Source organism: Megalopta genalis, chromosome 1, assembly GCF_051020955.1.
Source record: "Megalopta genalis isolate 19385.01 chromosome 1, iyMegGena1_principal, whole genome shotgun sequence".
In the NCBI taxonomy this organism is placed as follows: Eukaryota; Metazoa; Arthropoda; class Insecta; order Hymenoptera; family Halictidae; genus Megalopta; species Megalopta genalis.
In genome coordinates, this window is record NC_135013.1 from 2,391,380 (window position 1) to 2,414,671 (window position 23,292).

General features: G+C 39.7%; 3 protein-coding genes across 6 annotated transcripts; 2 read left to right on the plus strand and 1 right to left on the minus strand.

Moving 5' to 3' along the window:
* The first annotated feature begins 62 nt into the window (after positions 1-62).
* ScpX (Sterol carrier protein X-related thiolase) lies at positions 63-3,001 on the plus strand. 2 transcript variants are annotated; one of them, XM_033475959.2, is made up of 4 exons: positions 63-219; positions 351-787; positions 882-1,257; positions 1,342-3,001. In XM_033475959.2, exons 2-4 carry the CDS (start codon positions 361-363, stop codon positions 2,162-2,164), a joined length of 1,626 nt encoding a protein of 541 aa, XP_033331850.2. In that variant the 5' UTR covers positions 63-219; positions 351-360; the 3' UTR covers positions 2,165-3,001. The 2 variants fall into 2 exon arrangements, with proteins under 2 accessions (XP_033331850.2, XP_076374922.1); XM_076518807.1 differs by lacking the exon at positions 63-219 and having other exon boundaries at positions 263-787.
* Positions 3,002-4,372: 1,371 nt separating this feature from the next.
* Positions 4,373-19,680, plus strand: LOC117223587 (uncharacterized). 3 transcript variants are annotated; one of them, XM_033475945.2, is made up of 30 exons: positions 4,373-4,828; positions 5,783-5,941; positions 7,247-7,345; positions 7,460-7,549; positions 7,843-7,994; positions 8,143-8,231; positions 8,401-8,460; positions 8,612-8,777; positions 9,253-9,478; positions 13,703-13,856; positions 13,933-14,062; positions 14,330-14,551; positions 14,616-14,789; positions 14,857-15,017; positions 15,134-15,416; positions 15,574-15,703; positions 15,781-15,895; positions 15,981-16,103; positions 16,184-16,531; positions 16,652-16,822; positions 16,890-17,045; positions 17,115-17,222; positions 17,291-17,566; positions 17,636-17,690; positions 17,771-17,912; positions 17,998-18,106; positions 18,540-18,649; positions 18,721-18,859; positions 18,926-19,023; positions 19,300-19,680. In XM_033475945.2, exons 3-30 carry the CDS (start codon positions 7,248-7,250, stop codon positions 19,370-19,372), a joined length of 4,158 nt encoding a protein of 1,385 aa, XP_033331836.2. In that variant the 5' UTR covers positions 4,373-4,828; positions 5,783-5,941; position 7,247; the 3' UTR covers positions 19,373-19,680. The 3 variants fall into 3 exon arrangements, with proteins under 3 accessions (XP_033331836.2, XP_033331837.2, XP_033331834.2); XM_033475943.2 differs by having other exon boundaries at positions 4,374-4,828; positions 15,589-15,703; XM_033475946.2 differs by lacking the exon at positions 5,783-5,941.
* LOC117223590 (G patch domain-containing protein 1 homolog) lies at positions 19,667-23,135 on the minus strand. Its single transcript, XM_033475951.2, has 5 exons — positions 22,998-23,135; positions 22,774-22,906; positions 22,309-22,687; positions 22,013-22,237; positions 19,667-21,935 (listed from the first exon to the last, which is right to left on the minus strand). The coding sequence occupies exons 2-5, from the start codon at positions 22,835-22,837 to the stop codon at positions 19,724-19,726; spliced, it is 2,880 nt and encodes a 959-aa protein (XP_033331842.2). The 5' UTR covers positions 22,838-22,906; positions 22,998-23,135; the 3' UTR covers positions 19,667-19,723.
* Positions 23,136-23,292: the final 157 nt, after the last annotated feature.

Genomic DNA, 23,292 nt, shown 5'->3' on the forward strand with positions numbered 1-23,292 from the left:
CAAAGTGAAGCGCATGGCGACATCTACGGGAGAATTAGGAACTAAATCGACGCAACAATGTTATCCTACCGAATTTGCGATTGTGATTTCTCCGCTGTTCTCCGTGATTATTCGCGCTCCGTAAGCCGAGCGTAGCAGTACTAGTTGAGAATTAGCTGTGTCATTCCTCAATTTGATTTGCACCTTTTTTGTGATTAGATACTGCGGATAGGATTAAAGGTCAGTTTTTATCTTCAATATTTATTAATACGAGGCTCGTATAATCAGTTTAGTTAAGAGTACACTGGCGCAAGCATTAACTTCGCGTGTTATTTTCCATACTGATTTCACTTTCTCTGTTTCGGATCAAGTTCTTTCAAGATGTCACCGAAGAAAGTTTACGTTGTTGGTGTCGGCATGACAAAATTCGAAAAACCAGGTAGGAGAGATGACGTCGATTATCCAGAAATGGCAAAGGAGGCTGTGACAAAGGCACTGCAAGACGCACGAATTTCCTACAACACGATAAAAGCTGCGTGTGTTGGTTACGTTTATGGAGACTCCACCTGTGGTCAAAGGGCACTCTATGAAGTTGGAATTACTGGCTGTCCCATATATAACGTAAATAACAATTGTTCGACTGGTTCCACAGCTTTACTTATGGCTAAACAGCTAATTGACAGCGGTTCCGTCGATTGTGCATTAGCTCTTGGCTTTGAAAAAATGGAACGGGGCTCTTTAATGTCAAAATTCACAGATCGTACCAATCCTATGGATAAGCATGTAGAAGTCATGGCTGACATTGCTGGTACAAAATTGTTTCTTTTTTTTTATTTACGAGTTTGAATGGGTCTATTCATTTTTATTTTCTTCCATTTGTTTTTGCCGTTATGTAATTGCAGGTATAAACGAGAGTCCAATTACTGCACAGCTGTTTGGAAATGCAGGACTTGAGCACATGAAGAAGTATGGCACCAAATTCGAGCATTTTGCAAAGATTGCCTATAAAAATCATTTACATTCTGTGAATAATCCATACTCTCAATTCCAAGATAAATATACTTTGGAACAAATAATGAATGCTCCAAAAGTATTTGGACCACTGACCAAGCTTCAGTGTTGTCCAACATCGGATGGCTCAGCAGCCGTAGTTCTTGCCAATGAGGACTTTGTCCATAAAAATAAGCTTGAATCTCAAGCAGTAGAGATAGTAGCTATGGAAATGTCTACTGACTTATCATCTACATTCACGGAAAAGAGTGCCATAAAACTTATTGGGTATAGAAATACGAATATTTTTGCAAAATTTAAAGTGTGAGACTTATAAGAACAAATACAAATAATAACTTTATTTTTTTATAGCTATGATATGACAAAGAATGCAGCTGACAAGGTTTTCACTCAATGTCCTTATAAACCAACTGACGTAAATGTTGTGGAATTGCATGATTGCTTCTCGACCAATGAGCTTATCACCTATGAAGCATTAGGCCTCTGTGCACCTGGCCAAGGTGGTAAAATGGTTGATGCTGGTGATAACACATATGGAGGAAAATATGTAGTAAATCCTAGCGGTGGATTAATCTCGAAGGGACATCCCTTGGGAGCCACAGGGCTAGCACAGTGCACTGAATTGTGCTGGCAATTGCGAGGTCTAGCTGGTAAAAGACAAGTGCCAAATGCAAAGCTTGCGCTGCAGCACAATATAGGCTTAGGTGGAGCAGTTGTGGTTGCTCTGTACAAATTAGGTTTCCCTGGAAATCAACAAGGTGTAAAGAAAAATAATGTAAGCGGACGGGCCAATCCAGAAGGTTTCCAAGCACACTCGTTATTCAAGATATTAGAAATCGCAATGCAAGAAGATGAAGATGGTTTGATTGATCGAGTTCGTGGAATATACGGGTTTAAAGTAACAAAAGGAACGGGCGGCGAAGAAGGTATTTGGATTGTGGACGCCAAAAACGGAAAAGGAAAGGTTGAGTATTACGGGGAGACTAAACCAGATGTTATGATTATGATTAACGATAACGACATCACCGATTTTATATCTGGAAAGTTGAACCCGCAAAAAGCCTTTTTCCAAGGAAAAGTTAAGATCCAAGGCAATATGGGATTAGCAATGAAATTAATTGATTTACAAAAACGCGCCGCTAAAAAGATTGAACTTCTCCGTTCGAAATTGTAAGGTAAAGAAATGTTGAAATTCTTCTAGAGGTTCCACGATCTGACATCGAGAATGACATAAATATAGTCTCGATAAAATATCAAAGTTGGAAGCTTGCATAAAACTACGTTACACTCATTCCTGTTGCATAATATACATATCTTTAGTAGAAAATGTTGAAGGTTCTACAATTTTTTATATACAATTACATAGTTGACGTACTGTATTCTATTTTTCTAAATAGTAACGTTACTATTGCCTAAGACAATTGTTCAATAGTAAATGGACATCTATAATCAAAATCAATTCGTACTAAATTCTTGGTCAAATTGTATTTATAATTTAAGCAAAATTTATGTTTTGTGTATTTGAATATTGTGAGTCCATTAGCGTTATATTTTTTGTTGAATTGTGCATAGTATAAATACATTGTTATACTCCACTCATAATTAAACGAGGCTGTAAGTGTCATAAAGACGCGAGTGCTAAAAATTTATTATAAGTAAATAATATTCGAAGAATATTACAAAGTGCATTATGTAAAGTGATTTTGGTACTCTTTTGCACTTATGGCCTCAAATGTTATGGATATACATCACTTTTTATATTTTTTATCATTTGTATTTCAGAGATACATTTAGGAATTAAGCAACAAAACGTTTTTTTAACTTTTTCTTGATGTTTTTTAACGATATAAGATTAAAGTTATTACTATTGAATTATTGAATGATAGGTAGAAGAAACAGGGTGCAATTACAATATTATACAGAATTTTTGTTAAGCAGGTGTAGGTTTGTATACTTATTACCGAAATATTTTTATGAAAAAAAATAAATGTTGTTTAATATTTTAAACAAATATGTCTTTTTACTTCTAAGTAACATTTTTATCACCTGTTTATCCCAATGTCCATAACGATAACTGCTGCTGTCGTCATATTGTTATCGTCCGAAAATAACCGCACGTTGTTTACAATTCAAAACATTCCCCTGACAAGTTCAAGTTAAACGAAACAATTTTTAAACAAAAAAGAAGCATTAAGCTAAAAATAACGTTTACGGCCTGAATTGAAATTTCTCACTTCGGTATCGCTCTTTTATCGCTAATGTGATAATTTAAACTTTAAACTGTACTTGAAATAAAGATTAATACGGAAAGTAATCATGAAAGTCAATTGTGTCGTACGTCTAAAGTCATTAAAATGGTCATTCCTGCATAAAACATTTTGAACTCATTAATTATGCATAACATGGAAAAACGATACACTTTAAGTTGTTAATTTAATTTAGTAAAGTCGATTTCATTATGATCCTTGCTTTTCTGTTGTCTTAATATTATTAGTAGTAGTAGTAGTAGTACTCTTTTTGTTGTTTTTTTGTATATGATATTTCATTTTTCTTTTCATTTTTACTAAACATTATGGTCTCTGTCTCGCCAGTATCGTTTTGTATAAACCCTTGTACTTCGACTGTTCCGTCTTCATTTTAATTTCGTCTCCGTACTTCTTTTTTCTCAATACCAATTCAACCCACTCATTTTGTTTTCCACTTGTTCCTCTCCATCCCGTGATCTCCAACAATCTTTTTCTTGGATAATAGTTCTTATCACGACTACAGCATGAACAAGCTAGCAACTACGGTAGTCGAAAAGAATTTAAAAAATTTCGTATAGTTCGTCCGAAAGTTTCGATCGAAAAAAGTTCATTCCCAATAAGACGAAGCAAGCTTATATATCATAAGATCATCGATGTATCCCATAACTTTGTGTCAGAATGCGCCAGACTTTCGCATAGTCGCCGCACTTAATTCGTTAAACGCGTGTAGCTCTAAATATCGTTGTATCGACGTGTATCGATGTTCGATTGTAATCTCGTAAGCGGTCCGAGTCGCAGCATCCTTCGGAAGGACAAAATCCAATATATCAGAGATGACGTGCGAGCGATTCCCAGAATGATTCGTAGAAAAAAAGAAAACGGTATGTACATAGTCGGTGCGCAGTAAAGCACCGTCTGAAACTGGACTCGGTGATAATTCATCCGAACGGACGCCAGTTTCTGGCACTGGTCTGTCTACCGACGCGCCGATTTTCTAGGATATCCTGAGGCCCGCGCACGCACACGTGCAAACGCGGTACACTCGCAGGAAAAGCGTATGTACTATATTTATAGCTAGAGATAAATATACACCCTGGCCAGCCTCCAAATTACCACACGCACGTACGGGCCCTGAGTTCGAGTAACGGCCTAACCCCTGTAATAGCAGCATCGTGTCAGTGCTATTAGTGACGTCTATCGACGTTGCGGCTGTCGCGGGTAACGAGAGGCGAAAAGAAAGGGAGAAAAGAAGGAAATAGGCGAAAAGAAGAACTATTACCCCGGGGGTGCGCGCGGAGACACCGTCGAAAGATGTAAACGTTCCTCGGGCCCAGCCGAGTCTTACCGATCGTGGAAACTGTATCCGGAATTTTTGTGAGATCGCCGCGTGATAGTCGGCCGTGTGCCGTTCACGATCGATCGATCGTTCGTTCCCTAACGTTCGTTCGTTTGATATGCGATTGCCGGGCCCGTCCTCTTCGCCCGGTATGGAAGGTGCGATCCCATACGCCGTGCGCGACCGTTCTTAACGACGTGCCGGATAAATTTAATCGTGACCGCTTGCTGCTGCATTTGGGTTAACATCGATCGAAGTAAGTACATACCAGTCAATACCTAATTGCGTAAGATTCTGACCGGGATCCGGCAATCGATTTCACGGTTACTCAAGCGCTTTGTCTCGCGCAACGAATTTCGACGGATCTCTCCCCCCGGAATTCGTCGAAGCGAGCAACATCGACGCGAACGGGATTCGGTTCTCACCGTCGTTCCCGGGCACGAGGATAAAGTCGAAATCGTTTTGTGCGCACAGAGGAGGATGCTAGTTTTGATACGGAATTCGGGACTCGATGTGTATTGCGCTCTTGTATTTTTGGAAGACTGCAACGAGGCTCGCGTGGGTCGAACGAGTCTAGAGAGACAATTGGACTCTATCGCGCGATTTAATTTAATTCGATCTGATTCTGTTATAAGCGGCGGAGAAGCGACGTGGATCTGCTTGAAATTCGCGCGTTTTTTTCTTTTCTTCTTTTTTCTTTTCAACACGCGAATACGTAATTCGGGGTTGGCTTTCGAACGTCGTAAAGTCCGGACAGATTTAATCGATGTCGATGATATGATAATGTGTTGAGCTGTACGACGTGAAATTTATTCGTTCCGTTCAGCGTTCACCGAACGTTGTATTATCGACAACGAATTCGATACGTCGGTGGCAGATAACGCTGTCGCGTGTACACACAATTAACGGAAATAAGCGTCTTTTTACAGAAAAACTAATTGTTCGTTTTTACTATAAATAGGAGTCGTTGGCTTTCGATGTCGACGAGGATAATTCGCGTAGATAAATTAGCGCAGCGATTGTTACAGGCTATTTCAAAATCCGAGGTCTCAAAATATTAGTATTTAAAATTATGTACTTGAAATCAAGAGCGCGCGATTCGAGAATTCATTTGCGCGTCGTCGACTATTTCGCGTTCCGCAGAAAGCCAAGTTGGCTGACGCGTTGCGAAACACGCGTCTCTCCTATTAATTCAAGGTTTCGTTTCTAGGTCCACCCGTGCCGGCTTTCTAGCTTTTAGAGTCGGGAAGGGCTCGATTGTTAGATCGCCGCGTGTGACACTCGCAACGAGATATGCCCTGCGCCGGAAATCTTTCGCCCAGATTTTCGATTCGCAGCAATACAAATCTCCCGCGTCTCGTATACGGTGGTACGCAGCTTTCCAGGAACATTCTTCGTGCATTCTCGTCGTGATCCGTGATGTCTGCCCCCCCCCCCTTTCGCTCCCTCCGTGCTCCGTCACGTATTAACCCTTTGCGGACGAGTGTCGGCAAATAGCCGCCCAAGTCTTCTTACCGTTTTTTTTTTATTAATTTATTAACACTATGCCGTCCGGTGGCACCACGCTGATGCCATGCAGAAACTATCTGTTGTATGCCGGTGGTACCATTTTGGTGCCATTTTAAAAAACTGAAATAACATTTGAATTATATTTCTTGGGTGTTAAAAGGCAGCAAACCAACTATAGCATTGTGCTTATTTAACTAAGAATTAAGTACGAAAATTCTTCGACGACTTATCTTAATTTTAGGAATTTATATTACCGCCATCTTCGAAATTTTTTTTTAAATCTAAAATTTCCAAGCTATTATGCCGACGTCAAACAAAAGAATCATATCTAAGATCTGCGGACGGCATAGCGTTAATTATTAATATAAATTTATTAATTTAACCGTAGGTTCAAAACGAATTTCAGTTTGACGAGTCAGTCTTTCTGTGTCACTACCAGAGAAACCAGCAAAGTTTTCTACATATTTATAATCTTATAATAATGTAATTATATCTTATAACATTTTTATTTTATATCTAATACCTGTCGTCCACAGCGACGCAATACCCGTCGAGCGGCTTCGTCCGAAAAGGGTTAACCCTCGAGCAGCCTGCAAGAACGACGCAGAACACCGACGCCGGGTCATTCGTGACCGACGTTACAATATTGCACTTATCTTCGTGCAATATTTTCCAGTATTGATACGAACTGTTCAAATTATAGTTCACCGATCGAGGAGACCCGGCATCGGCGGAGAGCCAAAAATAATCGAACAATAACGAATGTCACGGCAAACTAATAATTACATCGACGTTCTGTTTCTTCTTCTTTAAAAACACCATTTGTCTTCCTAAGCATGTTCTACCACCTTGAAATGTCCGGGTACGAACATTAACTTCAGGAAATGCCGAAATGAATATGTAAATGTGAAAGCGTTTCTATGCACACGGATATTCATATGTTCAATGTCTAATGATCGATGGGCTCTTCGTAAATAACATACATATTTACAAGCTATCCTCGCCTGTGCACTTCATTCTTCGACGAAGTATAAGCCTTCTTCTGTGACTTCTAACTACATATGTATCATGAATTATTATCATACAGTACTTGTCGTCTCTGTGTAAACTGCAAGCGGCAACACGAATCATTTCCGTCAATTGATATTTCAATGTTCCCACGCAGAATGCACCACATGTATTCCTCGAAGAAAGGCGATCCCCTCTGCCCCCTTGGCTTTCATCCTCAAGTGCGATGGCCGACTCGCTGCAAGAGATGCTTCAGGTATTACAAGATCTTCGTTTAAATTACCAAAGAAAAATAAACGATATCGATCGGTATAAATCACCGGTAAAATTGGTAACGCATGCGAAGGATAATCAACAGACATTTTTCCAGGGATTACAAGGAACATGGTGGTAAAAGGGATAGTCTGAGGGACATCACGTCCTCCACACCGAGTCTTTCGTACGAGCAATCGTCGGGCCGGTGAGTTGAAGAGGACCACGGAAACACGGCAAAAAGTTTAATAGACGCATATTCTTTGGATTTTATAAATTACAATATACAGGGTGTCCCAAAAATGTCTCGCAATCCGAAAGTCACGGATTCCTCAGGTCATTTGAAGCAACTTTTTCCTTTACAAAAATTTTCTCCGAGGCACCGTTAACGAGTTATTAACGAAAAACAGTGGATTGCGAGATATGTTTGGAACACCCTGTATAATATATGCCTCGTGTAAACGGCGGTTTGTTTACATCGTTGCAATTTTGCATGCCTAGATCCGCGGAAAATGGCAAAAGAGTTTGGTCGTCCGCGACGAATTTGGCGAAAGCCGATTTCAAGAATAGCAACGAAACGTCGGCTGCAGCAGCCGGATGGACGTCGCTCATGGATCTGTCTGCGATCGATAAGGAAGAGGAAAGGAAGGAAGGTACATAATTGCGTTCGTGTAAACATCTTTTTGCAGTTTACGTAAGAAATGTCGCTCAGCATAGTTTGCTAATCGCCCGCGGCATTTGCATCGGTAATTTTTTTACACGATTTACCTCTAACGTGCTACTTGTGTAACGTGTTTACAGCCAGAAGACCGTCGAAATTGCAAATCAAAGAGGTCATTGATAACAGCAACCAAAGCGCCTCTGCAAACGACGTCGAATTTATAATTCAGGTATGACCGATATCGATTATCGAATTCGTCTCTTGGCTTATATCTTCTAGAATAGATTGCTGATTAAAGCGCGAAAGAGATTACGTATCTTTCGACGATCTGCCCCTGATTTTTAAGTCTAGAAGACGTTAATGATGAATTATGAAAATATATATTTATTCGTATCCAGGTGAAGAAATCTCGGACGCCGAAGAATCCTGTACAGAACGATGATTGCCAGACGGAAGAGGTGATGACAGAAAACAGATAACACTGTTAAGATACACCGTTCCGCTTCGATTCGTTCTTTCCGACGAATATATTTAATCGTATCGTTTATTTTAGTTTCACGGATCACATTATCGGCTATTTTGACTAACACAGAATTTTATTGCGAACAGAGCGAGTTGGCGAGGTTGAAGTTCCAAGTAAGCGAATTGCAAACGCGATGCGAGAAAGCGGAGAAAGAGAAAAGTGAGATACTGATGAGACGGTTGTCCACCATGGAAACAATATCGAGCAAATCTTCGCCGAACGAAGTACAAAAGTTGCAAAAGAAAAACGAAGGTACGAGCGGCAGGGCTGAAGGGAAAACGGGAGTACAGTATTTCCTCTGTAACGTCACGCGACGCGGGAGATACGACAGAATCTTGGAAACCACGGAAACTGCTACGCCTTTTGGCCTCATTGGCCGACAATGAGCTGTCCTCATTGGTGCTGCGTCACGGTCGCAGACAAATAAAGATAGCGTTGCATTTACGCGAGTAGTCGCACACTCTCCCCCTCTTTTGGCTCTGTCTCCCTTGCTCGTCGTCTTTTCTTTTCCCAAAAGCCTTGAGAGCACTGCCTGTGCGACGATAGCGGGGATAAATACGAACAGTTATGGGGATACCGTCGGAGCGCGACGCTACGGAAGAAATACCAATTTCCTTTGCTGTTCACAGAAATTGAAAATAATAGAACCCGAAGGAGAAATCGTAAAATTAATAAGTTGTTCAAATGCAAGAGCCGATGATTGTTAATATCTGTTAATGATGTTCAGGTTTGATACAAGAAAAGACCAGTCTGATGACGAAGATCAGAGAGCTGGAGAAAGAAGCGAATACGAAGGCATTTAGAGGCGAAAGGGACAGGGAGAAAGATGAACTTCGCTCGAAGCTAAAAGCGGCGGAAAATCTATGCGAGTCTTTAATGGACGAGAACGAGGACATGAAGAAAGAGATACGGCAACTGGAAGAAGAAATTTACGAGCTGCAGGACACTTTCAGGTAATTCTCTTTCTCCTCGTTCGTGCATACATAACTGTAAATATAAAAGTTTCATTTCCTTTTTCCGCATGTACACTTTGGCTTCGTTTTGTCCGTTTATAATATCTAGACTGTGGATTTTTACATACATTTAAATACAAAACAATCGAATAATAAAGTATATTTCTTACTCTTTGATTTCAATTTATTCGAACTGTTGTATAAATGTTTACAATCTACGTCAAAATCCGCAGTCCGATAGTATCGTTTCGTGAATTAAACAAATTGTATACACAATAGTCCTCCTCTCACTATTTTTATAAATCGATACAAATTAGAGCGACGTATAAACTGTCAAATTGTTCGCATTTAAACAAATGTTTCTTCTCGAATCTAATCGACTATAATCTGTAATTACGAGTCCAGAGAAAGATTCGATTAATCGGTAAAAAAATATTCATGCTTCTGCATTCGCGTCAGACATTCTTGTCGTCGGCAAAAGTTACAACAACCGTGTATCACTAACAGGTTTGCCTGAATTCGTATTCATTAACCAGTTAATAAATAACTTATATCCATAGCGGCGAACCTTGACTCGCCTGTTGCGTACAGTTTCTTTCTTTGCTGAATAACATACATGTGTTTGCGGATGCAACTGATCTCGTCACTGCGTAATTAGCGCCGGGTAATTAAGCCCTTGATCCTCCCATCCTCCCCACAGTCTCAATAAGAGGTTAGACGGAAATGTAAATACAAGATGAATCACACGCAAATGAAAATTATGATTCTATCAATAACCATCGATAGAAAGCTGTTACTTTTTGTTAAGCCAATGTTACTAATTGACTTTGAATAGCTACTTTGAATAGCTAGTGCCTCGATGAACTGTCATTTATCATTTCTACCACCTAGCTAGATGAATAACGCGTGGGCACAGTATTTTGAGGTCGTAAAATCGGTTTTTCGGACAATGACTTTGATTTACGATCGGATTAGGACTCGAGACCGTGGTCAGAACCGTTCAAAGAAATCTTACACCTGAAAAAATTGACGAGTAACAGGGGTTCGAGTGCTAATCCGGTCGTAAATATTGTATCCGCAACTGTACATACAGGAAATCTCAATAAACGTCTCGTAATCCGGAAATGGGTTATATTGAGACCATTTGAAGTAACTTTTTCCTTAGCGAAAATGCAATCCGCGACTTTGTTTACGAGTTATTAACGAAGAAACACTGACCAATAAGAGGCGAGCACGGCTGGCGCGAGGCGGCCTCTCATTGGCCGCCGTTTTTCGTTAATAACTCGTAAACAAAGCCGCGGATTGCATTTTCGCTAAGGAAAAAGTTGCTTCAAATGACCTCAGGAACTTATTGGAAACAGTGAATTGTTCTATTCTGTTGCAACGAGCTTCAAAGTCTGCGTCAGTTATCCAAACTTTATTGTGCCTATTATGCTACACTACGATCTTCCAACGTGGGTGGCACTGCTTTCCATAAAAAGGTGCCGAGGAGATCTTGAAGACGTTAAAATGTTATTTCCCATGTTCTAGTCATGTTGAATCGAACTTCCTACAACATCGAAACTTAAAATAGAAGCGTTGGTTCACCGAAAGAGTGCATCGATCACGAAAAATTTCTAAAAGAAGGCCGAGAGCCAGAAAAGATCGAGGAGCTACGTGCTGTACCAACAAACACGGAACTGTAAATGTTTATATTCATACGTGTGATCTATCTTGTGTTTAGATTCTTCTCCGATGCTAGGTCTCTGACTTGCCAGTTTGCTTGAGAAAGGTCCGGACCGATCTGGCCGAGTCAGCTTGCTAGAACCGAAACTGTTTGATGACCCAACATCACGTGTGTTACGCATCTACAGAGTGTCTAAAAAAAATGTCTCGCAATTCGAAAGTGGCGGGTTCCTCAGATCATTTGAAGCAACTTCTTCCTTTACAACAATTTTCTCCGAGGAACCGTTAACGAGTTATTAACGAAAAACAGTGACCAATGAGAGGCGAGCTCAGCTGGCGCGTGACAACCGAGCCAATGAGCGGAACTGGGCTTCGTGCGCTGGTTGGCTGGGTCGCCTCGCGTCGCCGTACTCGATTCTTATTGGTCACTATTTTTCGTTAATAACTCGTTAACGGTGCCTCGAAGAAAATTTTTGTAAAGGAAGAAACTGCTTCAAATGATCCGCCATTTCCGGATTGCGAGACATTTTTGGGACACCTGCATGCAGGACGTTTCACCTGACGCCGAACACTTAAATATCTCTTTTATTTTTAACGGTATATGGGGTACGTTACGAATGCATTTCCTAAACAAATAAATTCTTTTCCGCCGTTTCGTTATAAATTGGTAGCAAAAGAAATGTCGATGCCCTGATTCAGGCAGCATCCTCCTTGTCATTCTAATTCGCACGATGTTTGTAACCTTTCTCGTGCCATTAAGAGCGAGACATTCAAGTGTTCGTTCTTGGTTGAAATGTCATGCATAACGAAGAGATCCAATGACCAAAGAAAAACTATTGAAAACACTCGAAATGAATAACATTAACGTGTTTGGCTGATCAGCATTGTACCTGGCACAGGAACAAACGCACACGAACACTTTGAAGGGGCTCGAAAACAGTGGATTTCCACTTACTGCAGTTTCCGAAATCGGGCAACGAACCGAAAAGAGACGAAAAGATAACGAAAAGAGAAAATAGAGAGAGAGAGAGAGAGAGAGAGAGAGAGAGAGAGACGGAGAGAAAGAAGAATAAAAAAGAAACCGAAACCTGAGTCGATTGTAGTCTCAGGCGGGACACCAGCGCGAACGGAAACCAATGAAAACCGAATGCAGAGATACGTTTAGCGAAATGAGCCATCTGAATTGTTGCAGGACGACGAGTTTGGACGGGAGACGGTTCCAACACAGCTATGGTCGCTGCATTTCGTCAAAACTGGACCGAATGCCGGTGTTTCGTTGCCTCGAGATAACGAGTTTCCCGGCTGTTTTAGACAGAACCGAGCTAATTTTTCCGGTTCGTTCGGATCGAATTTTTCGCGGTCGGAATCGAGGAAAATGGAAGGATCTTCCAAAAACGGGAGAAACGAAAAATAGAACATCGGAGTCCTGATTCGAGCAAGACCGACGCGACGAGATAGCGTTACTTTCGATATGAAAAAAATAAAAAGAGAGAAAGAGAGAGAGAAGGAGAGCAGTATGTGGAACGTTATACTGTCGTCGAACCCTTTCGATGTTTCTGAACATGTTCGCGCGCTTCCAACGTGTTTCCGTCACGAACGGAGCACCGTTCCGAGCGTTTCGGCTTCCATTTAATTGATTGTGTACGTGAGAAATTAACAAAGAGGTAATTATATGTCTGTCGCGTCTCTTCGATCACGCTTCGTCCCACGGAACCGGATACAACTATGTAACTCCCTTTGAAAGAAGATTTTCAAGAATTCTTTCTCGTGTAAAACAAGTCTGCAATGATCTGACGATATTAGCGAAATTGTCGAGAATTAATTGCACAATTAACTCTCGAACACTTTGGACTATATTTTTTCAACTTCATAGTCGTATTACATTATATAGAGTGTCCCAAAAATGTCTCGCAATCCGAAAGTGGCGGCTTCCTCAGGTCATTTGAAGCAACTTCTTCCTTTACAAAAATTTTCTCCGAGGCACCGTTAACGAGTTATTAACGAAACACAGTGACCAATGAGAGGCGAGCTCAACTGACGCGAGGCGACCGAGTCAATAATAAGCAGAACTGGGCTTCGTGCGCTGGTTGGCCGGGCCGCCTCGCGTCAGTCGTACTCGATTCTTATTGGTCACTGTTTTTCATTAATAACTCGTTAACGGTGCCTCGGAGAAAATTTTTGTAAAGGAAGAAACTGCTTCAAACGATCCGAGAAACCCGCCATTTCCGGATTGCAAGACATTTTTGGGACACCCTGTACGTTATGCATTTTTGAGCAAGCTACATTCAAAATTGCCGACAAAATTTTAGCACAATCTCGAGTGTACGATATAACGAAGAGTCCGGTGGATTTTCGAGCGTGTTATAAAACGTTTAACGAAGGAAATAAATTTCCGAATAAATTTCGGTTCCGTGAACTCGGCAATAAAAAAACCGAGTTCGCGTAAACATCCGTATACATACTTAGTTGATCGTTTTTATGGATATCCGGTTCTGTAACGCTGTACCATTATGACGACTAAATGAAATGCATAATACACCAATATTTCGTATTCTTAAGGGATGAGCAAGCGGACGAGTACGTCCGTCTGCGAAAAAGTTTGGAACAGTCGAATAAAAATTGTCGAATTTTATCGTTCAAGCTGAGAAAAGTGGAGCGTAAGGTCGAGGAGTTGGAGACCGAAAAAACAACCCTGGAGACGAAGTATGAACAGGTAGAACGGCTTCTGAATAGATGAACGGATTGACGTGATTGAAAAATTGCCGACGTTAACCGTGAACGAATTTCAGGTGAAAAAGGTCGACGAGACCTTGCAGAAGATTAAAAACGATTTCCAAAATCGGCCGCAGAAAAAGGCAACCGATTTCACGACCAAAGTACAATTGAAGAAACTGGTGGACGAAATGGAGAAAGAAATAGGTTCGCCATTGGCTAACAACGAGTACTTGAATCGTTTGAACATAATTAATTTCTTAATTAATACGCGACTCGTTCAGCGGATTGCGCTGCTCGACGAATTGAAACTTGTTTCTTTCAATTTTTAACGGGGGCGTATTTTATAGCGTGCCCGTATTAATGTTTAATTCTTTTAATATTAATTCAAAGAACATGCTAATTTTCTACATGAAAGATACTTTATGCTTTATGCACGAACATGGATTGAGAAAAATATTATTTATATTTTAGGAGACATGATGACTGTTTTTACAAATATTTCCGAGGGCAAAGAAGTAGACATTCAGGAACTAAAATTCAAGGATCACAGCAAGTATGATGAACTTCTAAAGGAGCACGAATTACTGAAAGAGAAGCTCGAATCTGTGACGAAAGAGCTGTCCCATGAAAAAGAAAAGAAAAAGCCGCAGCCATCTCTGAAAGGAGATGATAAAAATGCAGAACTACAGAACAGTGAGTGACCTAATCAGCCTTTGTTTCTTACGTTGGATTCTTACATTATATTGGAACGTTTCAGTGAAGAAGAAATTGGACGAAGCTGCATCATTGAGGGATGTGGAAAGAAAAGCATGGGACGACGAAAAGTCATCCTTATCTGAAGAGAAAGAGAAACTAAAGTCAAAGCTTCTGTCACTTTCTGCAGAGAAATTGAAAGTGTACAATGAAGTTGTTCAATTGAAGAAGGATTTAGGTATTCTTTTATAGCATAAAAGCGAACGATCGTAAAGATTTTATAAAGCTCCGTTGGTCTTTTGTAGAAACGGCCAAGTCTTCGGAGAAGGATGGAGTGAAATTAGAGAAATCGATAACTGAACTGAAGAAGGAACTGACGCAGGAACGTGACAGATGTAAAAAATTACAGGATGATTTGTCAGCGTACACGGAAAGGGAGTCGAAAATGACGCAGTCGATGTCTTCCGTGAGTGTCTTATTAGCAAGTACCACTGCTGGTCGACAAAACTCTATATCAGTAGTTCAACAGTAAGATAAAAAAAATAGAGTTTCGTATTCATATCGAGTTTTCTTTTAACGAAGGTTGAACAAACGAAGACCAAGCTGGACGCTGAAGTGAAACGGCTGAAGAAAGAACTCGAGAACGCAAAGTCCTCGAACGCTACGAAGATAAATGACATGACGGCCGAAATGTCACAACTGAAGAAAGAAAAGGAGAACGTGCAACGTGAATTCGATCAAGAGAAAAAGTCGAAGGAGTCCGAAGTGGCCGAGCTGAAGAAGAAGATCAGTTCGTTGGAGAAGACTGGAATGAATACAAAGAAAATAAACGAGATGAGACAGACGTATAACGAGAAGATTTTGAGTAAGTCTCTTTACTGTGATAATGGTGAACGTCCCACGAAATAATACTGTCGTACTCCGTGTTTATTCTCTACGCATCCACCTACAAAAACCGACTTCACGTCATTCTGTGTACCCCTTGAAATCATTTCGATTGAACACTCTGGATGAGACAACAGTGTCTTATATTACAGATCTGGAGAACGAGCTGAAGAAGGGTCAACAGGAGTACAACAGTCTCAGTGAAAAGCACAACGTGCTTCAGAATTTGAAGAAAGAGTCTGAAGGAGATAACGAGGCTCTTAATAAGTAAGTTATAGAATGTCGTCGCAACATTTTTTAAACCTGTTGTAACTAACAGTACACGTATAATCGTTCGCTTGTAGCAAGCTGAGAGAGCAAAACATAGAATTGAGCGGCATTCGCAAGGAATTGGAGACCTTACGGCAATCTTTGAAATTGAAAGAGAGTGAATGGAAGTCTGAGAGAGCTACCTTCGAGGTAAACGCAGCAATGTTTTATATGAATGAACATATTAAACATTTTAAGATTTGTAAAATCTCTTTCGTTTACGTTCATCTTTCAGAGCCGACTGAAGGAAAGCGAATTGCCGAACAAAGCTTTAATAACAGACCTGAACAATAATATTAGCAATTTGAAGAAAGAGAACAATACGTTAGTCACGCGATTAGAAGACATAAGAAAAGCAGTAAGCTAAGACCTTATGGTTATAATTGAAATTTACAATTGTAGTTCTCGATCATTGTTTTGTTAATTTGTATTTCGCAGAATGATGATCTTTCGGACAAGCTAAAAGATTACGAAGCCGTTTCGAAGATCCATCAAGCTATAACTCCGGACACCATGGCGCTTGAATCCGAAATACGAAAGTTGAAAATCGCCTTGGAGAACATGGAGAAATCGAAGAAGGCGGACCTTGCTCAATGCAAAATGCGGTACGAACATAGGATCACCGCCATCAATGATGAGATCCAAACTATCCAAAACCAACTGTCTCGGTACAAACGCGAACGCGATACTTATAAACATATGCTTGAAGGCGCCCAAAAAACTATCGCAGATCTGAAATCTGCAAGGAGTAGACACTCGAACGTATCCTCCGGAAAGTCTGACGAGGTTGGTTCTTCCTGTAATCGATTTCAATGACCCCACGAAATTAATTACATATTGACAAACATGTATGCTAACTGTATGCAAGCTATATAAATTTAATAGAAATGTATATTACGAATGTAGGAGGAAGAAATATCCGGTACCAACAAATTGATTCTAGAAAGACAGATCAACAGCCTGGAGGATGAACTTTCTGAAGCAAGATTAGAAACTTCTAGGCTGAAGGCTGAATTGGTATCTGAGAAGTCAGCCAGTCACGTTAAAGTATCTGAACTTCAGTCACGAATTAACGAGGTACCGTGGACGATTGATTTTATCAAACTCTCTCGATCAGGTCGTTTTATTATATTTACACCTGTAGCTGGAAGAAGAACGAGTACTCACAAGTGGCAGAACGAAAATTCCAGGTTTGAAAGTTCGTATGGAATTAGCGTGGCAAAAAGAGAGGGAAGAGCACCAAAGGCTTCTGCAGGAAACAGCTACTTTAGCAAGAGATTTACGACAAACATTGTTCGAGGTATGCATAATCGTTATACTGATTCATAGAATTACCGAGCGATTAATTAAATTTAAACTGTTGTAATAGATTGAGAGGGAACGTTCCAAGGAACGTTTGGAGAATAAGAGACGACAAGATCAGTTGAAGAAAGTATACGATGAAGAGAAAGAAGAAAGCAGGAAGAAATTATTAGAAGTTAATACATTTGTATAACTTCTCGTCTTTGAGCGGTCACGAATATTAAAAGAAATTTCGTTTTGCAGTTACAATGTGATTTACTTGAACTGAGGGATGCTCACGCGAAATTGAGGACCAGTAATGAAAAAATGAGACGCGAGAAGGAACGACATGAGAAGGAGCGAGAAGAGCTCAGAGATGCAATTACGAAAAAATCTAGACAAGAGCAAACTGAATTACGAAATATCAATGTATTATTGCAACAAGTCAATGATTTAACAAAACTGTTCCCTGAATTGAACGGCATAGCTGAAAACGGAACTTCGAGTACATACACACCCACTCCGCCTAGGCGATTAAAGGTACGTCAACTAAATAGATATATAAATATAGTAATGAAATATGTGTAACAGATAATTAATGTCACGTAGGGACCAAAATCAAGAGAATCGTCGCCACTGTTGGACTCAAAGAGCGATCTAAGAGGTACAGACACTAAACCTTTACGAAATAAACTTGAAAGTACGTTTAATCTGTGTTATATGAACATATTTTATTTTTATAAGGATCGAATTCACAACTGGGTGAAAGGACAGATAAGTTGGAATACACTATTAAAAAATTAATGGACGTGGCCAGAGAGTTGAAGGATTCAAAGAAAACTGCAGATGAAACGAACGTGATGCGGATGAAAAAACTTGGTAAAAGGTACCTGTCACTGTAAATAATTGCTGTGTTCTGAGTTCTGAGCAACATGTACTTATACTGTATAAATGAATGCTTTACCTCGCAGATCAACGTCCGTAGAGAGTGATCCGGGAAAAGGCGTGACAACGAACCGTTCCAAGCCGCGATTGCAAAGGAAAAGTTTATCTTTAGAACAGACAGCTCGGAACGAAGAGGTACATACAGGGTATCCCAAAAATGTCTCGCAATCCGAAAGTAGGGGATTCCTGAGGTCATTGAAGCAACATTTTCCTTAGTAAAAATGCGATCCGCGGCTTCGTTTACGAGTTATTAAACGAAAAACAATGACCAATCAGAGGCGAGATCATTTGGCGCGAGACGGCCGAACCAATGAGCGAAACTGGGCTCCGTGCACTCGTTGGCTGGGCCGCCGCACGCCAGCTGAGCTCGCCTCTTATTGGTCAGTGTTTTTCGTTCATAACTCGTAAACGAAGCCTCGGAGAAAATTTTCGCAAAGGAAAAAGTTGCTTCAAATGACCTCAGAAACCTCCCATTTCCGGATTGCGAGACATTTTCGGGACACCCTGTATGATGTTACTTTTAGTTATCGAAAGTATGAATTCCTAATTCATTTATTTAATGTGTCAGTCGCAACGTATATGGGGCACCGATAGCAACTTATCCAGTTTGCAGTCGCTAGAAAGTTCGGATATTGAAGGCGGAACTATGAGCTTGCAGAGAGATTCCAGTGTGGATAGGTAATAATGATGAACGAGAATAGTTTTCAATGTATTTACATAATTAATCTTTTTTATTTGTTCGTAATCAGTCGCCTCTCAACTGGTTCTACAAAAAGTGAAATGTTAGAACGAGATAAGAAACATAGCAAAGGTTTAATGAAGAAACTCACGAGTAAGTTGACTAAATCGGCCAGCGTGGACGATCCAAATGTTTCCATAGATCTTCAGGTAAACAAGAAAAATTAATTATACGATCGGCTCAACGATATATTAAATTAATTTTCCGTTCTGTAGACGTCCGGTTCCGAGACCAGTATCAACGAGAAGACTGAGAAGAAAAATCTAAAGAAAAAATTAACGGACATGTTCAAAAGAGGTTCTAGAAGTAGCAGGTGCGTACCAACTTCCATCTAACAAGTGGAGAGAAGTCGTTGTGACATAAATAAAAAAAAGTTTATATATATATAACAATTATTTATAACAACTGGACAAATTGTACAAATCATGCTGGAGTATCTGAAGAAATCATATTCCTCGAGTTTTGTCGTACAGTTGTAGTAATAGTAACTTTTACTCGATTATTACGTTCATTAATATATGTGCATGGATACAGAATACTTCATGATAATGGGAAAGTGAAAAAAAATTTATCTAATATGTATTTTTAGTGTCGAAAAGAAGCTGAACTCCACAAATCACAGCAGACCACCTTCAAGGAACTCTATGACATCGAGCAAGTAATTGTACAACGTTATTGTACAAATGTCTGACAACAAATGACGCTACGATTAAAGAGAAAATAAAGATTGCTCAATTTCGCGTATTAGAGCATATACAAAAATATATATATAGATACATACACACACACACACACATTGTATATATATATATTTTTGTACATATCGGATGTGCCTTTACTGATTGTAATTACAAACTTGTACTTGTAATTGCAGGAGCATTTTCAAACTGTTAATTAAATGTAAACACAGTGCTGCAGACAAGGAAAAATCATACAATAAAGAAACAATGCGCCTGTTATTATTACAATATCTTTGCTCGTTTTATTTCTATATTACAGTTTCATTTTCTGGTTCACGAACTGCTACGTCTTTCCTTCTTCGATTTCCGCTTATGCTTCGAACTTTTATGTTCTTTATGCTTGTGCTTCTTCTTCTCTTTCTTGACTTTCTTCGCTTTTCTTTTCTCGACCCACACTCCGTAAATCTTTGTGTCCGTCTTAGGTTTTGTTACAACACTTCTGAACACAGGTTTCAAGGTTTGAGAACTGGTTGCTTCGGATATAGAATCTTCGACTTTGACGAGTTTCGAGGGAAGGGCTGGTCCATACATGTCTGACAATATTATTGGCTCCTCGATATTCGTACTACTGTCATTGCTTTGATTCGGTACAATTCCTATTTCAGAATGAGACTCTGTATTTTCATCTATTTCGTTCTTCCCATTTTTATTTGCTTGCTCGCTGTCCTTTGAACCGGAGAGAAGATTATCCAAATCTAGCTTGGCGAAAATTCCTCTCGGTGGAGAAGTATTTCTTTTTGTATTCACTTCAGCTGCAGGTTTACCAATTAGAACTGACTTTACAGCCTCACTGTCTATGCTCTCTTCCGGCTCTGAATCTGATTCTTCGCTGCTGCTTAAGAAAATTGCTTTGAAAAGATCTTTCTTTTCTTCAGATTTATTCTTTGGTACCTGGTTTAATGTATTATTATCATCCAGACTCGTGGCTGCTATCTCCAAGTCTTTGGGGACAGTATTCAAGTCTATTTGAGTGTCTAAATTTTGTTTCACTTCAGAAATCGCAGGGGATGTTTCTTGAACTTCTTTGCCAAAGATTTTTTCATAAGAAGCCTCGAAATTTCTTACTTTCTCTGATACAAGTTCTACTTCTTGAATCTCGTTGGTAGATACATCATTATGCAATTTTATCTCTGGAATTGCACCGCTGGTTACATTTCTGTCTTTCAATCCAAAATCAGTATTCTCTAACGGCTTTGGAACAGTATTGGTTGCTTTCAAGAATTTCGAAGAATTGCTGAAATCGAGCGAATCGAAAATCGAAAACTTTGCTGCTTTATTCTTCAGCTCAGGCTGAGCACATCCGACTTTCGGTTCTGGAATATTGAACCTCTTGCAGACTATACTCGTAGGTTTCCATTCTATCCGCTCTCTAGTCAGTTTCCCAAACAATTTCATTTTTACGGCTTGCTTCATATCGTTTTCTTGACTGCATTTTTCAGAAACGGTATCTATACATGTAGACTCAGCGGCATGGGTAAACTTGTTCAAGGCATATTCATTGGTTGGTTGCTCGAACAATCTAACTGCTTGTTCAAATTCTTCTCGTTCGTGTTCTCTGTCCCACTCGGTCATTGATAATGGTTGTATACTATCCAGCTTATTTTTTTCACCTTTCTTCAAAAGGTTTAAATATTGTTCAAAGCGTTTCTGCTTATCCGGATCTGCGAAAGACGGTTTTACTGTGCTTTTCTCCATGGAACTATCTCCTTCCAGCCTGTTTGTATTTTGATCTTCATCGTTTTTAGATGAATCTTTAAATTCTTCTAGCTTTTTTAAACTTCCTTCTTTGCTAAGCCCAACGATACCTCCTTTAACGAAACTCTGAGCATTAAGTTTGTCCATCCATGAGGTGGCTGCCTTAGCTTGTTGACTCTCTAACTTTTGTCTTTCTTCTGCTTGTCTCCCGTGTAAATTTAACGTTTTAGAAATAATGTTAGCAGCAACCGACGGCACTGCGTTCGGATGCGTATCTGATACTTTCTTAACAGTATGCGTATCTTCCAATATCCTAGCCCTATCAGCAGCTGTAAGATCTGTACGCTTCCCGTTTTCTACTGTGCGAGGAATGTTCTCAATCGGTGGGTAAAATCGACTTTTTCTAACCACGTGCATCGGTACATAATCTTTAGGCAACTCTGGGGGTGGATAAATCTTCTTCTGCTCCAATCTGTTTTTTGCTGGCACAAAACCTTCTAGACAATTGTTAGAGTTCTTTGAACTGCTATCATCTGACCACCTTGACTTAGTTTTCCGTTCTGGTCCTAGCGAAAAATCATAGCGAGACATGTCCTCTCTTTCATAAATATCTTCATCATCGGCTTCAAAAGCGCCGACGCCAAACGCTTGGCCATGTATTGATAATTTTTTATTCTTTTCTTGAACACTAAATGCAGGAGTATCAAATAAATCGATGTGCCCCGAAAGTATTGTTCTTCTGTCTAATCCACTGTATCCTATACCAAAATAATTATCTTTTGGGTTACATCTGTAAAAAATATATCCATATCACTATTGGTAATATTATTATCTATCAAAGCAGCCTTATACTGAATCTTAAATTACCTAAATGGTTCATAATCATCAGGAGCAAATGTAACATCCCCATAATCATCCTCTGATTCATCTGAACTAGTTCCAGAACCAGCTTTACCATACTGTTGCTTCAATGCTCTTATTTTGTTATTTATTTTCCTAATTTTAGCTTTCTCTTTCTTAGTGAGCCTGGATCCTATACCCTGGCCTGGTCTCCAGCCCATTTGCTTCAGTAACATAATACCAACTGTATCTCTGAAGATTAAATGAAATATTTATTCAAACTAACGCTTATATGTTTTCTCCTAAATTAAATAGTTACTTACTTTGCAGGTTTTAAAAGTTCCTTTAATACAGGAGTACCAGGAATGGGACCACTACTATCGCGAGTAGTTCTCTCCCGTTTTATTCCTCTTTGTCCATGATCGACATAATCACTAGTAGCACGAATACCTTTTGGAGCAATTCCAAATTGGCTTGTATCCTCCTCATCCATAAAATCTTCAGGTCGTTGAGTAACACTTTCTGCTTTACTGGCTCTGGAAGACTTGAATTGTTGCGGTCTCCATCCATCTCTGGTACCAACAGTGTTAAAATATCCAGCAGAGAAACCGCCTGTAAATGCTCCATGAAATCTGCGTCTACCATGTGCATCGTATGCATACTGTTCCTCGATTGTCACAGGTTTCTTTCTTGGTAAATTCTCTGTACAAGTTCCAAATGAAAATAAGCTATAGTAAAAAAAATCTTTTTACACATGTACTGTCCCGTTTTGAAACACTTCACAATACCTTCGTCTATAGGATCGAGAGGAACACCAAAGGCCACATAATTCTCGTCTTCGGAATCACTCATTTTTAATGACAATAATTAACTATCGATAAATAAGAATCAATAGACACTATTTGTTGCTAATTTATGCAACTGTCAAAAACGAAATATTTAAGGTTACATTCGGAAAGTGTAGACATCTTACACTAATATTGTTTATCTAAGACATAAGTAAATTTTTTACCGTTATAATTAAACGATGAGAATTTTCCCTTAAAATAACCAAAATTCTAAAAGTACGCTAATCAAAGTTTTCAACATACAATAGCACCTCGGCATACTGAACTATAATGAGCGATGTCGGAGACAAAGCGCCTAAAAATATGAGGGTAGGTACAGACACTGCTTTTCTCTGATTGGTTGACGCTTCACAGGTAAGCAGTGCTGTCCTCACAGTTTTAGACAAAGAGGGAAAATAGCGAGTGAGCAAGAGAGCATGACATCGGCATAACACAAGCGAAACAAGTCACACCGACGAC

Coding starts and splice junctions, on each gene's coding strand:
- LOC117223590 (XM_033475951.2), bottom strand. CDS start 22,837: ATGAGTGATTCCGAAGACGAGAATTATGTGGCCTTTGGTGTTCCTCTC. Junction 22,688..22,773: donor TCTCGATCCTATAGACGAAG/GTATTGTGAAGT, acceptor GAACTTGTACAG/AGAATTTACCAAGAAAGAAA. Junction 22,238..22,308: donor GAACTTTTAAAACCTGCAAA/GTAAGTAACTAT, acceptor TTTAATCTTCAG/AGATACAGTTGGTATTATGT.
- ScpX (XM_033475959.2), top strand. CDS start 361: ATGTCACCGAAGAAAGTTTACGTTGTTGGTGTCGGCATGACAAAATTC. Junction 788..881: donor AGTCATGGCTGACATTGCTG/GTACAAAATTGT, acceptor ATGTAATTGCAG/GTATAAACGAGAGTCCAATT. Junction 1,258..1,341: donor AGTGCCATAAAACTTATTGG/GTATAGAAATAC, acceptor ATTTTTTTATAG/CTATGATATGACAAAGAATG.
- LOC117223587 (XM_033475945.2), top strand. CDS start 7,248: ATGCACCACATGTATTCCTCGAAGAAAGGCGATCCCCTCTGCCCCCTT. Junction 18,650..18,720: donor AGAGATTCCAGTGTGGATAG/GTAATAATGATG, acceptor GTTCGTAATCAG/TCGCCTCTCAACTGGTTCTA. Junction 19,024..19,299: donor AGAGGTTCTAGAAGTAGCAG/GTGCGTACCAAC, acceptor ATGTATTTTTAG/TGTCGAAAAGAAGCTGAACT.